General features: G+C 41.2%; 1 protein-coding gene across 1 annotated transcript; it reads right to left on the reverse strand.

Moving 5' to 3' along the window:
- Nucleotides 1-11,984: 11,984 nt before the first annotated feature.
- On the reverse strand, nucleotides 11,985-13,886 carry LOC105819096 (chondroitin sulfate proteoglycan 4-like). Its single transcript, XM_012655263.1, has one exon. It carries the CDS (start codon nucleotides 13,884-13,886, stop codon nucleotides 11,985-11,987), a length of 1,902 nt encoding a protein of 633 aa, XP_012510717.1.
- Between the last annotated feature and the right edge of the window lie 7,295 nt (nucleotides 13,887-21,181).

Genomic DNA, 21,181 nt, shown 5'->3' on the forward strand with positions numbered 1-21,181 from the left:
TTTCTGAACGCAGCTTCCTAGTTTTCAATTGACCGTGGCAATAACAGCCTCAGAGTAGAAAACTCTTTCCAGGAAGAATGCAAACCTCACTTACTCAGAAAGCAATTTGAGTCTTCTTTTTCCATTGTATGCACACATGCACGTGTGCACACACACACATACACATTATTGGGGGCTTTCCTGTGCCCATTAGGAGGAGTTGCTCAGCAAAGCCCTCTCTCTAGAAGCAGAGCCATGAGGGGGTGGGATGGAGGAGCTACAAGATGGACTTCTGGCTTCCAGACCTGGGAGGAAACCCAAGAAAAGCAGAAGAGACTCAGGTCTTTCACTACTGCAGAGTGTGTGAAATGCGGGCCAAGTGGGTCCCTCACAGTTTGCAAAACTCTAAGCTGCTCCTTCATCTGTAACATAAGAAGAAACTTGGGACAGCTTAGAGTGGGGAAAAAGGGCAGTGTGATGAAGGGGAAAGAACATGGTGGTTCAAGCCAGGCAAGTGGCCTTCCAGGCTGGCTCAGCCACAAATCAGCTGTCCATCTTGTGCTGGACACCTTCCAGTACACCTCCAGATCCACTGTCCCCCTCCAGACTGCTGTTTACTGCCGTCTGCCCTGGGAAGCTGCTCTCTGTAGACTGAATCAAGAGCAAGCTGGTCCTGTGGCTTCTGGTGGGTTCAGGCAATGGAAGCCACAAGCAGGAGATGAGAAGGTGGCAGGAGGGAGACATGGGAGTATTTGCTTCCCCAGCTCCCTCCCTCCCGCTCTCTAAGGTTGGCTGCCTCTGTCTACTGAAGGCCACAGCTCCCATCAGGTGGCTCTGGCCACACAGCCACTCTCTCCACGTTCCAGGAGCCAATCCTTCCTTTCGTCCTTTCCAAGCGAGGGGCATTAATGGCTCCTGGCCATTGCTAGCCCTGGTGTTCAAGATTGCATTTTTCAGGGTTATGATAGCCACCGCGGTGGAAAAATTAGTGGGAATCCAATTACAGTGTGTAGTTTAGATAGTTGTGTTATAACAATGGTAGTTTCTTAGTCTCTTAGAGAGAGACCTTTGCTGAACAACAACTCCTAACGGGCACAGGAAAGCCCCCAATAATCAATTTCTTAGTTTCACAGTTGGGTAAGATGTTAATGTTAGAGGAAGCTGGGTAAGGATAGGTACCTGAGAACTCTCTGTACTATCTTTGCAACTTTTTTGGTAAATCTAAATTTAAAAAAAAAGGCTACTGAGAAGTTCACTGAGTGTCCAGGAGCACTGGAAAACCAGTCTTGATGGCTACGGAGCCAGGAACTGTTGCTAAATTCACACTGCAGAACTGGTCCAACGAAGACTCCGTGGCCACCACAGAGCACAGACATTGCAGGCTTCACCACCACCAACACGGGGCACCATTCTCTGTCACTGTTGCCTCTGGAAACTGGATGTAGCTTTCTGCTACTACCACCAGTCATCAGAATAGACTGTGGACAGCCCCTGCTTCTTCCCACTGCTGGCTTCTGATTTAGGCAACATGTTTGCACATGAGCTACAGGGAGGCTAGAACATGAGTACCTGGCATTTCAGTTTCTATCCCTGGATGTTGGTTCTACCTCATAAAGAAGGACATTTCTCAAATGTGGGAAGGTATATCAAATGCGCAGTGGCCAACAAAAAGGACGAATGTCCACTCTGGTGATTGAGATCACAGCTAACGGGAATGGTCAGACAGGGCCCTTCGGAGGAAGTAGAATGTACATAAAGCATTATTTTAGTAAAAGCAAATTTGAAATGATGCTCAGGGGCATCTAGCACTCAGCCCTGTAGGAGAGGTAAGATTCCGATAAAGAGAAATGCATCTTTCTCATGTAAACATTATGCTGGACAAGCAGGACAGAGAGTAAGCAGAAAACAATTTAATTCTGTCTCCCACTGTCCTTTCAGCCAGCTCTGCGGGGCCACACCTACTGTTTTCATCAGGGACAGGGAAAGTCCTCAAGAATTTTCCAATCACTCTTGCCTTAATACATATGGTTCTAGGGTCACATCAAGCCATAAATTACAGCTTCAGATTAGCATTAAAACATCCAACCTCATGTAATAGTCAAAATTTCAAATTTGTTTTTTATGTTGAGGTTTTCCCTCCTCCTACAATTTGGGCTTGAAGACAAGGAAGGAAAGAGGCTCTCTTCCCTCAGACTTGACCTTCCTCCTTTGGTTAAACACAGTTTCAGCCCCTTCAGGGTGGCGGCACAGTGAGGCAGAGTAGGTCAGGGGAGCAGAAGTTTCTCCTTGACCGGTAGTGCCATAGGTTTAGAATTTGTGATCTCTGTTTTTACAGATGTTTAAGCTGACTTTCTTATGAGCTCTAACATAGCTCTTCAGAGATTTTGGAGCTCTCTCATCTGCAGTTACCTTGGCAGGGCAAGTGCAACTCTTCTCTGGGTGGTCACTTCTTTCCCGGCCATCCCCTAGAAATCCAGCTGTCTCTAGCTTCTCTCTGCTTAGGTCTTAGGTCTCTATCCCCCTCTAGACCACCCTTTGGGGCAGGACCTAAGATGACTCCATGCCAGCTTGCCCTGTGGGTTCACATCTGGTCTAAAGGAAGCATTCATTTATTCACTCACTGGCTAGCCAGCCCCAGAAGAGTTGGCCTCCTGTCATGAGTACTTCTTCATTATACCACCATGAAGCAACTAGTCAGTCTATCTCTCACCCTTTAGATTATTCTATGTTCCTCAGATGCAGGGGACGTACGTTAAGTTCTCCATGTAGGCTGCTTGAAGCCCCTTTTCCTAAGCTTAAGTTAAAGTGTAAGTATTACCATCTCTTCCCTTGAGGGCAGAGGACGGGTAGTACTCAGGCAAAAGAACAATTCTCTCCAAAATTCTTCTTCACCAGTTTCTAATTCCTGATTCTTTTCAACCCAAAATGTGGATGAGGGGTTTAAGAGTCATCTAGCCTATTTTCTATCATTTCTTTTGGAAATATCGCATCATGGTGAAGCCCTTTACTTTGAAATGTGATATATATTGTCTTGCTGTTTTGGCTGGATCTTCCATATTAACAATCTGTGATGCTTAGATGTGCTATCCTCAAAGCAAGCAAAGCTTATATGTTCCCTCCTGGTTCTCCCAACTTGCTAGAATAAATGAACTTTCAACTCTCATCTGGGGTGGGCTGTGGTTGGGGCAGCAGCATACACAGCCACCTGCATATGGCCAACTCCTCTAGCAGGTCTACTCAAACACCAGTTACCTTTCCAAATGTGATCTGTGCACTAAACCAAGACAAAATATCTCACCTTCCTCTTTATAGATACAAACACTTAAAATGGCCAAATCCATTATATTTCTGTTCCACAATAAAAAAAATAAGTCTTTGATGTCCATTCAACACACATGCTTCTACTTGAGCTCATGCCCCTAAAGTAAGACATTTATAGCAAGAGTGCTAATAAGTGGAAAAAATCCTCAAAAATACTAGCAAACCAAATACAGTAATATATAAAAAGATTATACACCATGACCAAGTTAGATTGGTTGGTTTAATATCCAAAAATCAATTAATGTAATATATTATATCAATAGAATAAAGGATAAAAAACATGGGATCATTTCAATAGATGCAGAAAAAGCATTTGACCAAACTGAACACCCATTATGATAAAAACAAAAACAAAACACTCAACAAACTAAGAATGGAAGAGGACTATCTCAATCTGACAAAAAGGCATCTATGAAAAACCTACAGCTAGTAATGTACTTAGTGGAGAGAGAAAGAAATCTTTCTCCATAAGATGAACAAAACAAGGATGTCCACTCTCACCACTTCTATTCAACATTGTACTGAGGGTTCTAGCAAAGGTAATTAGGCCAAAAAATGAAATACAGTGCACCCAGGCTAGAAAGGAAGAAATGAAAATATCTTTATTTGCTGGGGACATGATCCTGTATATACAAAATTCTAAGGAGTCTACTAGGTAACAATTAAAACTAATAAAAGATTTCAACAAAGTGGCAGGTTGCAAGATTGACATACAAGTTGAATATCTCTTATCCAAAATGCTCAGGACCAGAAGTGTTTTGAATTTCAGATTTGTCCAGATTTTGGAATATTAGCATATACATACCAGCTGAGCATCCCTAATCTGAAAATCTGAAATGCTCTGATGAGCATTTCCTTTGAGCATAACTTTTGAACATTGATGCTCAAAAAGTTTTGAATTTTGGAGCCTTTCAGATTAGGGATGCTCAACTTGTAGGAAAATCAGTTGTATTTCTGTAAACTATAAAGAAACAAACTAAAATGAAATTAAGAAAACAATTCCAATTGCTTCTCAGCCTTTTGGCTAAGATCAAGTGTAAAACAATTCCATTTACAATAGTGTCAAAAAGAATAAAACACTTAGGAATAAATTTAACCAAGGAAGTGAAACATTTATACATTAAAAATGACAAAACATAGTTGAAAGAAATTAAAGACCTAAATAAATGGAAAAACATTCTATGTTCTTGGAAGAGAAGACTTAATATTGTTAAGTCTCCAAATGTATCTACAGATTCAATGCAATCTGAAGCAAAATCTCTGCTGTCTTCTTTGTGGAAATTGACAAGCTGATTCTAAAGTTCATATGAAAATTAAAGAGACTCGGAATAGCCAAAAATAATCTTGAAAATGAAGAACAAAGTTGAACTCACACTTCCTGATTTCAAAACTTACAGCAATCAAGGCGAGATGGTACTGGCATAAGGCTAGACATAGATATCAATGGAATAGAATTGAGAGTATAGAAATAATCCCTCACATTTATGATGAATTACTTTTTTGACAAGGTCATAAAGACAATTAAATGGGAAAAGAATATTTTTTCTAACAAGTGGTGCTGAGACAACAAGATATCCATATGTAATAAAATGAAATTGTACCTCTACCTCACACTATATATACCATATATAAAAACCAACTCAAAATGGATTGAAGATCTAATTGTAAGAGATAAAATTATAAAACTCTTAGAAGAAAAAATGAGCATAAATCTTCATGACTTTTGATTAGGAAATAGTTTCTTAAATACAGCACCAAAAGTACAAGCAACAAAAATAGATAAATTGCACATTATCAAAATTGAAAACTTCCGTGCTTCAAAGGATATCAACAAGAAAGTGAGAGGACAACCCACAGAAGGAAGAAAATGCTTGTGTATTATTTATCTGATAAGGGCTAGTATCCAGAATACATAAATAACACCTGTAACTCAATAACAAAAAGACAAATAACCCAATTTTTTTAAATGGCCAAAGGATCTGAATAGACAGTTCTTCAAAGAAGATATAGAAATAGTCAGTAAGTATTATACATGAGAAGATGTTGATATCATTAGGTATCAGGGAAACTCAAAACCACATCCCTTCACACCCACTAGGATGGCTAAAATAAAAAGATAAATAGTAGTATTGATGAAGATGTAGAGAAATTGGATCCCTTATACTCTGCTGGTGGGAATGTAAAATGTAGCAGCCACTTTGGAAAACAGTCTGGCAGTTGCTGAGATGTTTAAACATAACGCTACCAAGTGAACCAGCAATTCCATTCCTAGGTATAAGAGAAATAAAAACATATTCACACAAAAACATGTATATAACATGAATATATTCATACAGTATTCATAATAAAAAGTGGAAAAACCCAAATGTTCATTAACTGATGAATAGATCAATAAAATGTGGTATATCCATACAATGATATACTGCACACCTAGTCTATACGGCATAGCCTGTTGCTTCTAGGCTACAAACCTTTACAGCATTTGACTGCACTGAATACTGCAGGCAACTGTAACACAAAGGGAAATATTCATGCAATAGAAAATTTTCAGCTTCATTATAATCTCATGGGACCACCATCATTATGCAGTGCATGACTGTATAGGAACTGTCGTCCAGAACAGGCAAATCTATAGAAACAGATAGCAGATTTGTATTTTCCCAGAGCTGCAGGAATTAGGAGTAAATGGAAAGTGACTGCTAATGGGTGCATGGGTACAAGGCTTCTTTGAGGGGTGATGAAAATGTTCTAAAACTGATTGTGCTGATGGTTGCACAATCCTGAAAACACTAAAAAGTATTGAACTGTATACCTTAACTGTGTGAACATCACGGTAAATATCTCAACAAAGTTATTATGTTTAAAAAAGAGAGGTTATGTTGTCTTTGCAGAGGCATGAGCCATGGAGAAATGAAGTACATGCAAAGGAACCTTTTTAAAATATTACAAAATGTAGTTAATCTTGGTCTGTTAAAAAGTTGTAGTAAAAGGGCTATTGTTTCTGGGACCCAACATGACCAGCAGAGAAGCTGCAATGAAGAGTGAGGGGATGTTCAGCTAGAAGGAGGTTTGGTGAAAGCCACTTCCTCGGCGTGGCTCTAGAAGAAAGCCTTGGGCCAGGGTCTCCCACAAGCACAAGGCCTCCTGGCTCCCAACAGCAGAGTCTCAGCAGACCTCAGCTGCACCGGGTAAGGGGTCCTGCAGGGAGCAGGTCCTGGAGGCAAGTGAACCAGATCTGTGTGCCTAAGGGTCACGCAAGAACCATGAGGCAATGGACCCCAGCCACAGGGTCTGTAACCCTAGGGTACACAATACAGGGAGAATGTGAACTATTGTCTCAACCCGGGTTTCCTCAGAAGCAACGACTCCTCTGTGAGTGGGAGCAGGAGTGAGGGACGGGGAGGAAAAAACAAGGAAGGAAAAGAGTTCATACCCCAAAGCACAGTGTTCAGTCTTCAGGATGTTCTGAAAAGCCTTACAGAATGCATTTAAGTACTGTGTACTTGAGGGACGCAAGGAGGAAGCATTTACCCATAGGCTTCACTCTTCCCCGGGCTAGGGCTGTTCCATAGGATGTTAACTCTCCCCACTTCTAGGTTGTGCAAGCACGAGTTCCCACAAGCATGCTGTGGAGACGCAGGAGCCACAGGATAGGAAGTGCAAGGCACTCTACACACTCATTTATAGCTGCAGACATGCTTGGAACTGGTAGCCATGGCTGTAGCTAGAGTAAGAGGCAAAGGTGAGAGAATTTGAGACAGTGCATAAGAGGTATCTGATACACCTATCAACTCAATTCAGTAAGGACTCAGAACCAGCTACATCATTTATGGGAGAAAAATGAAAATGTAGAGCCTCTTGTTAAAAAATTAATAGTATTTCAAGATGGTAACAGCAGAGCATTAAACCAAGCTCAAGGCCCTTCTGAGGACAGGCCGGTGCAACTGCACAGGTTGCATGCCCATGAACTGGTATCGTCTGGACTCTCCAGTAGCAAATTTACCCCTTGCTCCCACTTTTCTCCTACCACGTGTGCATTCACGCACCAGGGACTGCCGAACACATCTTCCTAAGGAGCACCAACATCGAGCTTGAGTTCCCCTCTGCCTGGCTTCTGTCTCTGCTCTGACCTAAGCACCCATAAGCATGGCCTCCGGGGTGGTTTCCTGACCCTGCTGGTGTGTGCTGAGGTGTTCCCAGGCCAAAGTCAAATCTGGGCAAAGGAGAGAATTTTTCATAAAGGGCTGTTTTTTCCCCCATAAAGTAAGATTCATTTAAAAATGAAATTATGATGATGGCTGGTTATACTTTTTGTTTTGCTAAGGATATTAAAATTTTTTTAAAAGCGGCAGACCTTTGTCAGTCCTAGAACTGAAATGGAACTTGCCAATCCACGGATGCCTAAGAACTAGTGGGTTGAGAGAAGGGAAGGGCAGGTAAGGGCTCCAGATCCAGGGGGCTGGTGGATGTGCAGATTTGATCCCTGCATGAACAGGAAGGCAGTGGTGCAGGGTATTTTATGGAAGGCTCCGCCCCCTCTGCAGGATGAGAAACGTTTAATCTCTGAGCTTGGCCTGCCCCCTGCAAGTGTTCCTGAATTGTTCTTTCCTTCATCCATTTTCTTACCAAGTCTCTATCAAAGGACTAAGAAGAAGGCCCTGCATGACAGGTAGAGTTTGAGCATTTGGGAAGTTCCCTTCTTCAAACACTTCATCTATCCCTAAATCACCCACCTCAAATTCCACTACCAGTAATACAGGTGAATTAGTGTACATCAGAGGTTAATATCAACTATCAGCCTCCGGTTCTTTCTAAGTGCATTAAGTCCCTAGGTAAGAAAATTCTCTTGTAGCAATCAGCACAGTCTCTGATGCATTAAAAATATTGCATAAACATTATAATGCTGTTAATATCAGGTGATTATATCACTAAATCCCAACAAAACCTTAAAGAGCTGGGTGCTAATACTATTATTCCCATTTTTTGGCTACGGAAACTAAAGTTCAGAGAAATGGAATAATTACTCAAAGTCGCATTACTAGGCAGTAGGGAGCTGGGATCCAAAACAGACCTGGAGTCTATTATTCAACCACTCTGCCACGTCACTGGGCCTGGGGGACGCCAAGGGACAGGGAGTGCAGGGTTGGGTTGAGAAATGAGGAGGGTGGGAGCCAGGACACAGTGAGCCATTCTTGTGCCTCCAGTCCAAGCCCACCATGGAGTATACCTTCTCTTAGGCAAAAATCTATCACTCTTCTGATATTAACCTCTGGTATGCACTTATTAATTCATCAATCAGTTGTTAAGAATCAGTGAATTCATTGTGACAAAAAGTTGAAACTATTCAGTTATAGCTCTGCATATAGAAGCCATTTCAGACTGATTTTCAATTTCTAAAACTTCAATTTTCAACATTAAACAAAGCTTTGCCAAAATATTTTTTCATACTTATTTGAGCCAGCACCAAATGGTAGGCATTGTTTCCTTTTAATTGAACCCATCTGCAAATCAGTAGACTCTTCCAGAGCCTCTGGAAGAAACCTTTCCAAACTCTGTATTAATTGCTTGATTAATAACTGAGGTTTGGCATCTGGATCTCACACTGATGTTTTTGCACAAGCAGGCATGCTCATCAAACAATGACGTGAATTATTATTTTAAAGTGTCTGTGCATGTCTCCTTCCAATATGGACACCAATTTTATGTTTGAATTTACAAAATTAACAGGAAAAAGAGGAGGGGAAATCAGATATTTTTGATCGGCCAGGCTGGTAATCCTAGCTCCAGAGATCTTACGGCTGAAGCAAGGAAGAGGCCAACGCACTCACTGAGCCAAGTATGTCTGGCTGTTCCACAAAGGACAGGCATTCCCCTTGCCCAGTCGAGGGGGAGCAAAGCCCACTTATTGGATGCAGACACGCTCCTTAGTCTGCTCCTGTGTGTGCAGACTCAAGCACACACTGCCAATCTATTCCTTCCAAGTGCCCAGATCAGAACAGGCCTAAGAACAATTTGGAGTTGCACAATGATCAAGCCAACTTTAGGTTAAGACTCTCATTCCTCCTCCTTGCTGAAACAAAAACACTTGAAAGGGTCATATAACCCAGAAGTCCAGAAATGCAGGAGGGAAGTACTTTTGGAAGAAGAGTAGAGAATTTTCTTCAGCAACAGCTGTCCATGCCAGGGATGGCAGTCAACAGTTGTCCATGGCATGAGATCCAAGGATCTAAGACATGAGTAGGTGTCTCTAGGCCCAAACGTGCTATGCTTCCATTTATTCTGTAGACTGTGAAATGTGTTTTCACAAAGAGCAGTTAAAATTGGGTTGGGAGGGAAGTGTGACTTAGAGGAGCAGAGAAGAGAGGGAGTGAGAAAAGCATCTTTTCCATACGGAACTCATCAGAGGCATCAGACTTTTGGGGACACTTTGACATCATCTTTACCTTTATAAATATCCTACCTCACTTTTTTCTCCTAATGCGTTCCACCTGTTAGAAAAATGTTTCTCTAAGTAAGATAAGGAGAACTATAAAGAAATGAGTCTGCTGTCAAGTTCTGCTTGGGTTTTAATATCCCCTTTTTGAAAATGTTCATGTGTACCATTAGCCAATTAGAGTTTGAATAAGCTGTGGAATTTTCACCCTGCCATGCTGTTTTTAGAATACAGTTTTTGCCTAGACTTGCCAATAAGTTTGTTAATCCTTCATTGGGTGTATAAGAAAACTCTTTATTGTGGCTTAAATCAGGGTTTCTCAATCTCAGCACTACTGACATTTTGAGCCAGATAATACTTTGTCATGGAAGGCTGTTCTGTGCATTTTTAAATGTTTGGCAGCCTCCTTGGCTTCTTCCCATTAGTTGCAAGAAGCAGCGTCCCACCACCAGTTTTGAAAACCAAAAATGTCTCCAGCCATTGCCAAATGTCCTCAAGGGGGTATATCTCCCCTCACAACTACCTCCATCACTGCCCATCCCACCTCTACTAATAAACATCAGCCTCTGGCTTTAAGAAAATCATTAAAGCATGAAAAGGAAATATTTAATATTAGATACCAACTTGAAAGATCAAAATCCCAAGTATTTCAATACTTGAAGAATACTTCAATAGACCCTATTCGCTGTCTATCTCATTGCTATGCCCCTATCCTTCCCTAATTACATGGTATCTCTGAGTTGGTAGACTTCTCTTACAGCCAGAGGAGAGACAGGTAGTCATGAGAATCCCATTTTCTTTTGGAAGTGGTTGGTCAAGGGATGGGAATCATGTTACCCAGTTCTAGACAATGAGACATAAAAGAGGAAATGTATTTGGGGAAGAATTCCTCTTACGAGATTAGAAATATAATAATAAAATAAGAATCTGTCTTTTATTTTGCCATATCTCTTCTTCCTCCACTGTGATCTCTGCCTTTGAATGTGGTTGTGTGGTTTGAAGCTTCAGCAACCATCTTACAATTGTAAGGAATTAAACAGAAGAAAAAAATTGCTAACAGCCTGAGGAAGGTAGAGGAGAAAGAACCAACAAGCTTCGGTCCTAATGACATCCTTGAAATACTGAACCAGCCTTAGAATGCCCACTCCAGAATGCTCCTTAATTAAGATAATTTCACACTTTTTTTTTTTTTTTTTGCCTAAACCAGTGCTTGGAAAACTATGGTCTGTGGGCCAAGTCCAAGAATTAAGAATTGGTTTCACATTTTAAAGGGTTGTTGAAACAAAACAAGAAGAATGTATGACAGAGACTATATGTGGGCCACAAAGACTAAAATATTGACTGTGTGACTCTTTACAGAAAAGGTTTCCAATCCCTGACCTAAGCCAATGATAGTGGATGTCTTGTGATTTGCAGCCCAAAGCATTGCTAATACTAGTACTGCTATCTTCATATTACAATTATAGAAGTTGAAGCTTGAGTTGGCCAGTGGTGGGCTCAACTGGACAATTCAAATACAAATTTGCCATTATTCCAATTCATTGTAAAGTTAAGCCAAATTGAAGCATCACAAAAGCATTTAACAAACTTTTCTGTCCATTAGGGCTTCAAATAATATTTCTATTCTAGGCTGATTTTACAAATCAGAAAAGACAAAGCCTCTTGATGAAACATGATGCATTCAGTGAATATTTTCAAAAGGGGCCAAAGTGTCCCACTACCTGGAGCATTGAGGCACTTCCTACATTAGGAAATCCAATTTAGAGACTCCAAGGAGGAAAAGACATTACAGAAAAGCACTACATAAACAAACTCATTGATTTGATAAATTACCTCTTCTACATGCTGAAATAGTTCTTGCCCTTCCTGCTGACTCACTGAGTGAATCCTCAATGAAAAGTATTCAAAGCCTTCCTCCTTTAACTCTATGTCCCAAGTTAATACTGCTGTTTTCAGTGGGACCAACATGTTCTGTAGCACCTTGGTAAAGGGTTTAAATATTGACCAACTTATGTATGCTGAGAAAGTCAAGTCTGGGAGAGGACACACAGAGTGTATTGTGGAAAGCCCATGAGTGTCGTACGAAAGTTACAATAAACACCCACTAACATGTAACCATGCAGCTGTGACTGAGAACTGCGTCACTAGTGGGGCCAGGCTTTTCTCAGTTCATTCAACTGGCATTTCTTTGCCTTTATATCCCAGTGCCTGGTACACAGTAGGTGATTTATGAAAAATGACAGCTCTCAGTCTACACCCAATACTGGTTGTGCTTCAGCGTTGGGTTGGTTTGTCGGCAGAGCTTGACCATGTCGGGATCCAGGTTCACCCATGTCTCCCAAGGAGCACATTTCTCCACTGGCTCAGACACAGGAGGAGCCATTGGCTCGCATTGCAGGGTCCTGAAAGGACCGGTGGGAGGGCGGCTGGAGCATTGTATAAGGGGTGTCACTGTGACAGTGGGAACGGTCATGCTTCTTTCTAGCCTATGACTTGGGGCTGTGGACTCTGGGATGGCCTGGGGCCTGATAAGGGGTTTTGCTTTCTCTACCTTCCGGCCCAGCAGCCAGACACACAAGGCCACTGCAGCCACTATCAGCAGGAAGATCACTGCAGCCAAAGGCAGGATGACCATCAGAGGGTAGCTGCTCTCCCTGGGTTGAGTGTGTGCCCTGGGGCTGACTCTGGTGGCAGCTGGTGGCCAGATTACCTTGGTGGGAGGGACCTTGCCATCCACACTGGGCTCTTCACCCCTGTGTTGTCCCCAGGGATCTGCTTCCTGCCATCTGGTCCGGGTCAGCTTCCCCAGAGTTTCTGTCCCTGTCATGGGTCCTGAGGAAACCACAGGTTTTTCCTGAGAGACAACTGAGGTCACAAGGTTATCTCCAGTGACAAATAAAGGAACGTATGGTGTAGACGTTTGTAAAAGTAAGGGGTCAGCTGGCACTATGATGAAAGGGAGATAACCAACCGCAGGCTGTACACAGTCTTCCCTGAGCAAGAAAGTGAAGGAGTCGTTCAGCACATCGGTGCCTGTTAGATTGGCATGTGGGTCAAGCAGCAGCAGCCCTTGGTCAATGTCCCTCTGAGTGAACAGAGTAGCGGCTTCCATCACAGTGCTGCGAGGCCCTCTCCACACCAGCCTTCCATGGACAGGGGGTTCTGTCACTTCAAATCTGGGATCACTGTTAGTCATATTAGCCAGCTCAGTAGCATCTAAGTCCTTTCTTCTCAGCTGATGAGCCACTCCGTTGGCAATTTTCAAGTCTGACATAACCTGCAGTAAAGGCTGCACTCTGATGTTCAGTGTTTGTCCTGTCAGGTTGCTTTCTGATGTAAACAGTGAGAACTGTAGCTGGTCTTCTGCAGCAGTGAGATTTGTCATATGGTAAGAGAGTCTTCCTGAATCCAGATCCTCCTGTCCAAAGCTGGTGACCACCTGGTTTTCAATCAGTAGGTGCCCATGCTGGAGGGGCCATGTTATCTTGTAAGTGACATGGGGGCTCCTCCCATTGGTCATGGCTGACAGGTGAGCACTCGTGATGGGGACGGTTGTCTGGCCTTGTGGGAGAAGTAGGTCAGTGAGGTTCGCAAGGGTGATGGAGACAGGAATGACATCCAGGTGGAAGAGCTTGTAGAGAGGGAGGTGTTTACCATCTGTCACACTAAAGTAAAACACTCCTGAGGATGGGCTTCCATCTTGTATGAACCACACCTGAGAGTCATCAATGTCAGCTTGTGTGAAATGGTGAACAGGTGTGTCTGGATGGTAAGCCATTGCCAAAAAGCCATTATTAGGATTACGGAGAATCACATATCTGATCTCATCTGGGGGACTGTCTACATCTTCCACTTTCAGGTTTTCAGGTCCCACAACCAATCTACTGCCCTGCAGAACTTTCAAGCGAAGTCCTTTTGTCTTTAATTCTGGTGCCTGGTCATTAACAGAGGAGATGGTGATATTAAACATCTCTTCAAGAAAGTCAGTTTCTGGTTTGATGGTGGACTTGCTCTTTTGGTTTGGCCAAACTGCAAAGGTAAAATTATCAGCCAGTGATTCAGAGTCATCGTGGAAGTATGTGATTCCAAACTTATTGATTATATGCTGGGAGAAATAGGGTTTTCCTTTGGTAATATTTCTTTCTCCAACCATAATGGTTCCATGGTGAGGCAGAGATGTAACCTGGAACCAAATTTCATAGGAAGAGCGCTGAGATTTGGGCAATTTAAATAAGAGGTTGGAAGCATCTAACTTAGATTGGTCAATTAGAACTTTGTCTCCCTCTTTTACAGCAGCACCTGTTCAAACATAAATATAAAGAACAAAGTGGCATTTCATTAGAACTTTCAGATGACAGTTGTAAAGCTCTTTCCCCCTAAAATTTATCTGTCCTAGTGGATTATTCAAAACACTTCAGTTGCTCAAGTACCTGAATTAGCATTTCTTCTCAAGGCATATGAAAAAATTAAATTTTAAATAAACACACACACAATTCAGCCAACACTTCAGGCAACTGAGCTTTAAAACCTTCATATTTACTTATAAAATGTCAATGTCCAGACCAACTTATCTACTATCACACTTTCTCTTGCCATGGGAACAGGTGCAGCTTTCAATACCTCTTTCCTTTCAAGATCCTACCCTATTTTTCATTTTCATTTCCTATCAACAGTTTTCAGTCATGGGCACAGTGAAGTCCCCATTTGGAGGTACAAATAAAATTCTTTAAAGCTAAACTTCCATCCTTCCCCCAACACAACTATTAAGCTCATGAGAAGAGACAGAAGAGGCCTGGAGAAAGAGAATGTGTAAAGAAATAACATTTTTTTTTGTAATTGTCTAAGTTTTATTTCAAAAGTTGATATCATGACATTGACAATTAAAAACGGAAAGATTTATTTCCAGATTGTGCCTCCTTTAATAATGATAGATAAGGCACTAACCATGTCTCGGTGGCATTACCTTTATTTGCAAGCAGATGACTATGCTGTCCAGGCTCACTGATTTCATAGGAAATAGTAATATGAAACTCCTCGGGGCCTAGAGCTGCCGGTGGGGAAGAGGCCGTGAATGTAAAGAAGTCTTCCGTGGTCCAGTCTGTGTTCTCACGGTCCACGTACTGGTATAATATCAGCCCTTCGCTAACCTAGCCAGACAGTAAGAGTAATTAGCCTCTGGCTTCAGGGATGATACCATGGTTAATGTATACCCTCACTGGAGGCGACACACGACCTTTCAGGGTTCACTCTACTCATGCTCAAATTATTGCACATACCCACGTAAATGTGGAAACATTAAAAACACGGTAACCTATTTTTCAAAACTAGAGGATTCTATTACACAAAAGATCCATTCATCAGAGAAAGAAAAGCACATTGATTTTGAGATGACTAATATCTAAGGCATTTATGTTATAGAAAATTTATAAGAAACTTCCACTTACCTGTCAGACAGCTTCAACAATTATCAACTCATAACCAGTCTTATTTCATATATACTTTTCTGCCCAATAGATGACTTTGAATCAAATTGAAGACATCATATCATTTCATCTTGCTGTGATTTGAATGTTTGTCCCTTCTGAAACTCACGTTGAAACTTAATTCTCCCAGTGTGTCAGTATTGAGAGGTGGGGTCTTTAAGAGGTGATCGGCTCATGAGGGCTTGCCCTAATGAACAAATTAATCCATTCATGGATTAATGGGTTATCATGGGAGTGAGACTGGTGGCTTTATAAGAAGGGGAAGAGAGACCCACACTAGCAAGCTCAGCCCCTCACCATGTGATGCCCTGTGCCGCCTTGGGACTCTACAGAGAGTCCCCACCAGCAAGAAGGCCCTCACCAGAAGTGGCCCCTCCACCTTGAACTTCTCAGCCTCCATAACTGTAAGAAACAAATTCCTTTTCTTTATAAATTACCCAGTTTCAGATATTCTGTCATAAGCAGCAGAAAATAGACTAAGACACATCTGTAAATGCTTTAGTAAGTATTGGTAAAAGATGACTCTTAAAAATATAACCACAATACCACTGCCACATCTAAACATTATAAATAATTACTTAAGAGTATCAAATATGTAATCAGTGTTCAAATTTCTCTGATGATCTAGTACATGTCTTTTTTCACATAGTTGCTTTGAGTTGGGATCCTAAGCACATACATTATATTTGTTTGATACTTCTCATAGATGTCTTTTCCTCTTATGAGTTCCCTTTCTTTGGTTTTTTTTCTTGTAATTTATCTCTCGAAGAAATTGGGTTGTCTTCTAGAGTTTCTAATATTCTGGATTTTGCTGATTACATCCCCATGGTGTTTAACATTCCCTCTCTCCTCTATATTTCCTGTATATTAGAAGTTAAATCTAGACACATAGTAAGAATCACGTTCAATCTGACAGGTTGTATTATGCATTTCCTCTTGTATCTCATCGCAAAGCAAAATATTTGGTTGCTTCTCTTTTGGATATGCTAAGATTGATAGGTAGGTTCAAGTGACGGCAGGTTGATCCACCTATTTTAAGGTTCCCCATCAGCCTGTCACCTAATAGTTTTAAACAGTCATTGATACTATTGCCTAAGTCCATTGTTGTTGCAGTGGCAAAACATTGATACTCTTTCTTTTATCATTCCTTCTTCATTTTTTATCTGCTAGTTTTTTATAAAGAACTTTCTTTTATCAGCTATTTGATTACAATGAGGTACAGAAAAAGCAGGAGAAATGCTTGATTTTTTCCCTTTACATATCAATTTTTAGATAGTGAGTGGTCCCCTGGCTCTAATTGCCAAACATGACCATTGCATTGGTTTTGTCTGTGTATTTGTTTGTTCTGGAATCATTATAAACTCATGAATTTTAACACATGATGTATTTCATTCCATTGCAGTCATTATTCTCACTGATGTTACAATTATCCAACCTTGCCTAAGGTATTTTTCCAGAATTTAATCAAAGTCCCTGATGCCTGTTAGCTGTCAATGTCCTTTCCAACTCAACTGATGAGGATGGGTTCTACTCAGAGTTTTGTTGTCCAGACACCATGTGAGTAGTCCTTCCTCAGACAACAGTGATTGAAAGTTCCAAACTTGTAACCACAAAAGGAATTGCTACAGATGAAATGCTCAATCCTTAATTTCTATGCATCACATCTTTTTCTGACCAGTTAATTATTATAATACTCTGAATTTACAGGTGGGTTTTGCCAAGGTATTCAAGTGTCCAGATCAGAAGTACCTAAAAGTGCCTAAGATAAACTATCACATAATTTACAGAGCTGTTGCGTCTACTTCATCAATCAATATTTGGAAATACTGTATTAACTAATAGAAGTTGCAGTCTCTGAATATGTATTGCTCTGGCTAAATGCTGGTAGAGAGAATGTATCTTGAATCAGAGTTCTAGAAAGGCTTTTGATGTAGTGAGTTTTCATGGAAGATAAGCTCCCTGTCCCAGAGGGGCCAAAAACTGTAGGTGAGAAGATTTTTGTTCCTTATGCCATTCAAGGATGAGGCAAAGAAATGCTGTCTTTTGGTGACTTAAAGTCACCAAAGAAGAAGAAAGAAGAAGAAAATATCAACTCTAAATACTTCTTCATAAAGAAACAAGGTTACTCAGAAAAAATCAGAGTTTCTCCAAAGATAGTAATTTCTGGTACTAACTAGTGATGTAATACCCAGCAGTTCCTGGGGAATAAAGTCTGTTTTATTTAGTGATCCTACCACTTCCATTCCCAGATTAAGATTTATGACAAAAGATTAGTCGTAAATCTATTTCTTCTCCCAGAAAGAGGTGACTGTGCCACCAATTTTGGACCAGAGGATGGCTCCTATTCGTCTTGAGAGAGGTATAATATTACAAAGCAAAGATCCAGTTGCCTAAGATTAAAAATAACAAAGTCTATTAACTAGGAGAAAAGGTTTTCTTAGAAGCTGTTTAATATTGTCCATTGGTCCTTAGGTATGTAAATGAAAATTTGCTTCCCTGAAAAATATATAAGAAGTTGTTGGAATAATCTAAGGATCTTCTGATGTCTCCAGTATGGAGAGGATTGCCCCAGGGAAAGAATAGTGCTCACAGATGGGGACAGTTGAGATGAAGGTCAGAAATCTTCTGAGGGGAGGGACTGGGGAAGAGTCCTAAACACAGTTTTGTGCATCAGGGGCCTGGGGAGGGGAGGTTCTATTTCTGTTATTGATGGGTTCTATCTTTAAAAAGGCATTTCAAGAGTAGTAAACTAAGTGGGAATAACCAATTGACTTTACAATGGAAAGTGAGAGAGAGAATTTAATTGGATGCATTTTGAGTCTCTGGACTTTAAGACTGGATAGCAGGTTACTGGAAATGCTGAGCTAGAAGGAAAAGGGAGTCAAGGTGCCGGGGAATGTCAACGTGCTGGCCATTCCCTGAAAGAGGTTGCAAGTCAGAAGAGTCTTTAATGTTCAGAAAGAGTTTTCACCTCTCCCACTATAAGAGCCAGGTTCTAAGGGGGTCTGTGTGTATGTGCGTATTAAGAGAGGGCCAGGAATGGGAGAATGAGACCAAGACTTCAAGAGAAAAAGTGTGGGGTAAACCTGAGGAGAAAAGGGTCTAAGAGAGGGTTAGGAATTTTGTCACCTCAAATAGAAAGTGGCCTTAGAAGCAAATTCCAACAGCTCTGCATATTTTTACTGTATTAAATATGGACAGATAAGCCACTTAGCTGAATACCTGGGTTCCGGGATTAAGGGAAGGGTGGAGTGGGGGAGTGTTATTTCCTATGGATTTAATTTAGCCCAGATATTTTCTCTTTTACAGATGGAGTCTTTCTGGAATGTCATTAAAAAACCAATGGTGTAGAATTTCAACTAATAAACATAGCAGGAAAAGCAAAATGAGAAAAATCACCACTTGGCAATCCCTACAGCAATATATATTTCAGGCAAGAATCCTAAACCTAGTGGGCTCAAGTGTGATGAGAAACAGGAGATTTAAATAGTTCCAAAGTATCTTCTCAGAAGATATTTATTAATTACAAAGGGGAAAACAGCACCTTCACAGTAGAGAGACCTGAGAGGCAGCTCCTGACCAAATGAGGACAGTAAACATCCTCCACCCCCAGGCAAAGTGGGCCTCCTGCCTGCCAACTGCCAGCTCTGAGAAGAACCCGGCAGCTCTCTTGGGATTCCTGCCCCAAAGGCACAACCTGAATCAATCTGATCATAGGAAACATAGGACAAAACCAAACTGAGGGACATTCTACAGAGAACTGGCTGGTACTCAAAAATATGGCAAGGCCATGAAAGGCAACATGACTCAGGAATGGCTCCAAATCAAAGCAGACAAAAGACACAGGACAGCTAAATGCTATGTTTTATGCTATGGATATTTTTCTTTTGCTAAAAAGAACATTTATTGGAACAACTTGTGAAATCTGAATAAGGTCTATAAATAATGTTAATATAACAGTATTGTAGCAATGTTAATTTCATGCTTTTGAAAATTACACTATGGTTATTATATATGAGAACCACCTTGTTTTTAGAAAATGTACACTGAACTCTCTAGAGGTAAAGGGGCATGTCAGCAACTGGCTCTCAAAATTTCCAAAGTGTGTGTGTGTAAACAGAAAACAATAAATGCTAACATTTAGGGAACATAGCTGAAGAGTACATGGGGATTCTTTGTACTCTATTATAATTGTTCTATAAGGCTGAAGTTATTTCAAAATAGAAATTTAAAAAATAATTTTAAAAAGTAAATCTCACGGTGTTTTACTACACCTGCTTCAAGAAGGAAGCAATAATCCCTCTAATCTGATGACTCAGTGTATGTGGAATGGGAGAGGCACTCTGGAATCAAGAAGTGGTTGTTTGCTATCTTAATATGGGGTCTGGGTGATCCCTATCCCACAACAATTTATTAAAAGGATTTGTTCTGTAAAATTTGGATTCAGTCAAAAGGCCACAATCAAGGATCCAGAAGGCCACATGTGGCCCTAAGGCCACAAGTTCCCTACCCCTGCCCCAACCCCACCCACACCACCATCACCCGCACCCCCACCCTACCACCACTTGGTCCATTCTCTAGGATTTTAACAAGGCTGTAATCCTGCCTCACCTCTGAATGCGTGAATATTTGGTTCCAAATCCTAGAAATTCTCAGAGTAGTGCTTTTATCTGAAGGCACAATATTACTAATATAACATCCCTTATGTTAGGTTGGGACAAGGAGGAATGGGAACAGATGCTTTGTCTGGGTGGGGGGCTTCCATTTAGTAATAGATGACATTAGGAGATGCTTTGTCTACTAGGAGGAACAAATTGACTAGAAAGGGGACTTCCAAGAAAGAACAGATGCTGCGTCAAGGAGTCTCCAAGGACTGACCAACCAGAAAGAGACAGAAAGGCCTCAAAGTGGAGATATGACCAAGGCACAAATGAGGATCTCTGCAGCATCCGTACAGGTAAGGTCACCGTACCCTCAAGTGACCTACCTTCATTAACATAATGAAAGTTACACCCACACATGCCATAACAGTTTATAAATACCATGGCAACCCCCAGAAATTGCCTTACAAGGTTAAAAATGGGGAGGATTCACCATTCCAGGAATTCTCCACCTTTTTCCAAGAGAAATCATGAATATTCGGCCTCCCTACTCAACATAAAATTAGGGAATCAGCATAAAAGGGAAAATCTTGTTAAACTCAGGGTCTCCTCCACTGACGGGGGCTGACCCATTCCTTCTCTGGAATGTACTGCGCTTTAATAAACTTTCACACTTTGCTTGCTTGCATCTGCTTGGTCTGCTCATCTGCTCCATCGACCAGTAACCATTCTTCCATACTGGGAACCAAGAACCAGGGAACACGGGGACCTGACATCTGGTCCCTACCCCTGACACCTTGGATCTCTGAGATCTAAACTTCCTGGATCTCATATCCTTGATTTCTACAGAACCACAAAGGAAAAAACATTTGTCAGATGCCATAGAGAGATTTGGCATTAAGAAGGCCAGGGCCCCTGACTTTTCTGTGATGGGTTAAAGTTTACAGCTGAGAGGCTGCTGAGACACTCAGAGAAACTGGAAATTTAGGGAATACCTCCCTACCTGACCCACATCACAGAACTATTAGTAGCTGGTAGCAGAGCTGGGACCAGAAGCCAGATCTCCAGGCTCGTCAAAAAGAGCTCTTTCTCCTATAGTGATTTACAGGGGCCTCTTTGCCTCCAACTGCCTGAATTATTGCTCTTCTTCTCCCAAGGAAAGAAAGGACACTTATTCCTATGAAAATGGAAGCCAAGAGTGTAGCAGATTTTGAACCTTGCATTGATCAGACCTAAATTCAAATATAAATGCTGCCAATTTTCAGCTTTATGGCTTTGGTGTAAGTCATTTAATCTGAGCCTTCATTTCAAATATAGAATATATATTAAAATATAGAATATCTCACTTGTAGATATGCATTTGA

Source organism: Propithecus coquereli, unplaced genomic scaffold (genome assembly GCF_000956105.1).
Source record: "Propithecus coquereli isolate 6110/MARCELLA unplaced genomic scaffold, Pcoq_1.0 Scaffold47, whole genome shotgun sequence".
NCBI lineage: Eukaryota > Metazoa > Chordata > Mammalia > Primates > Indriidae > Propithecus > Propithecus coquereli.

Coding starts and splice junctions, on each gene's coding strand:
- LOC105819096 (XM_012655263.1), bottom strand. CDS start 13,886: ATGGTTGGAGAAAGAAATATTACCAAAGGAAAACCCTATTTCTCCCAG.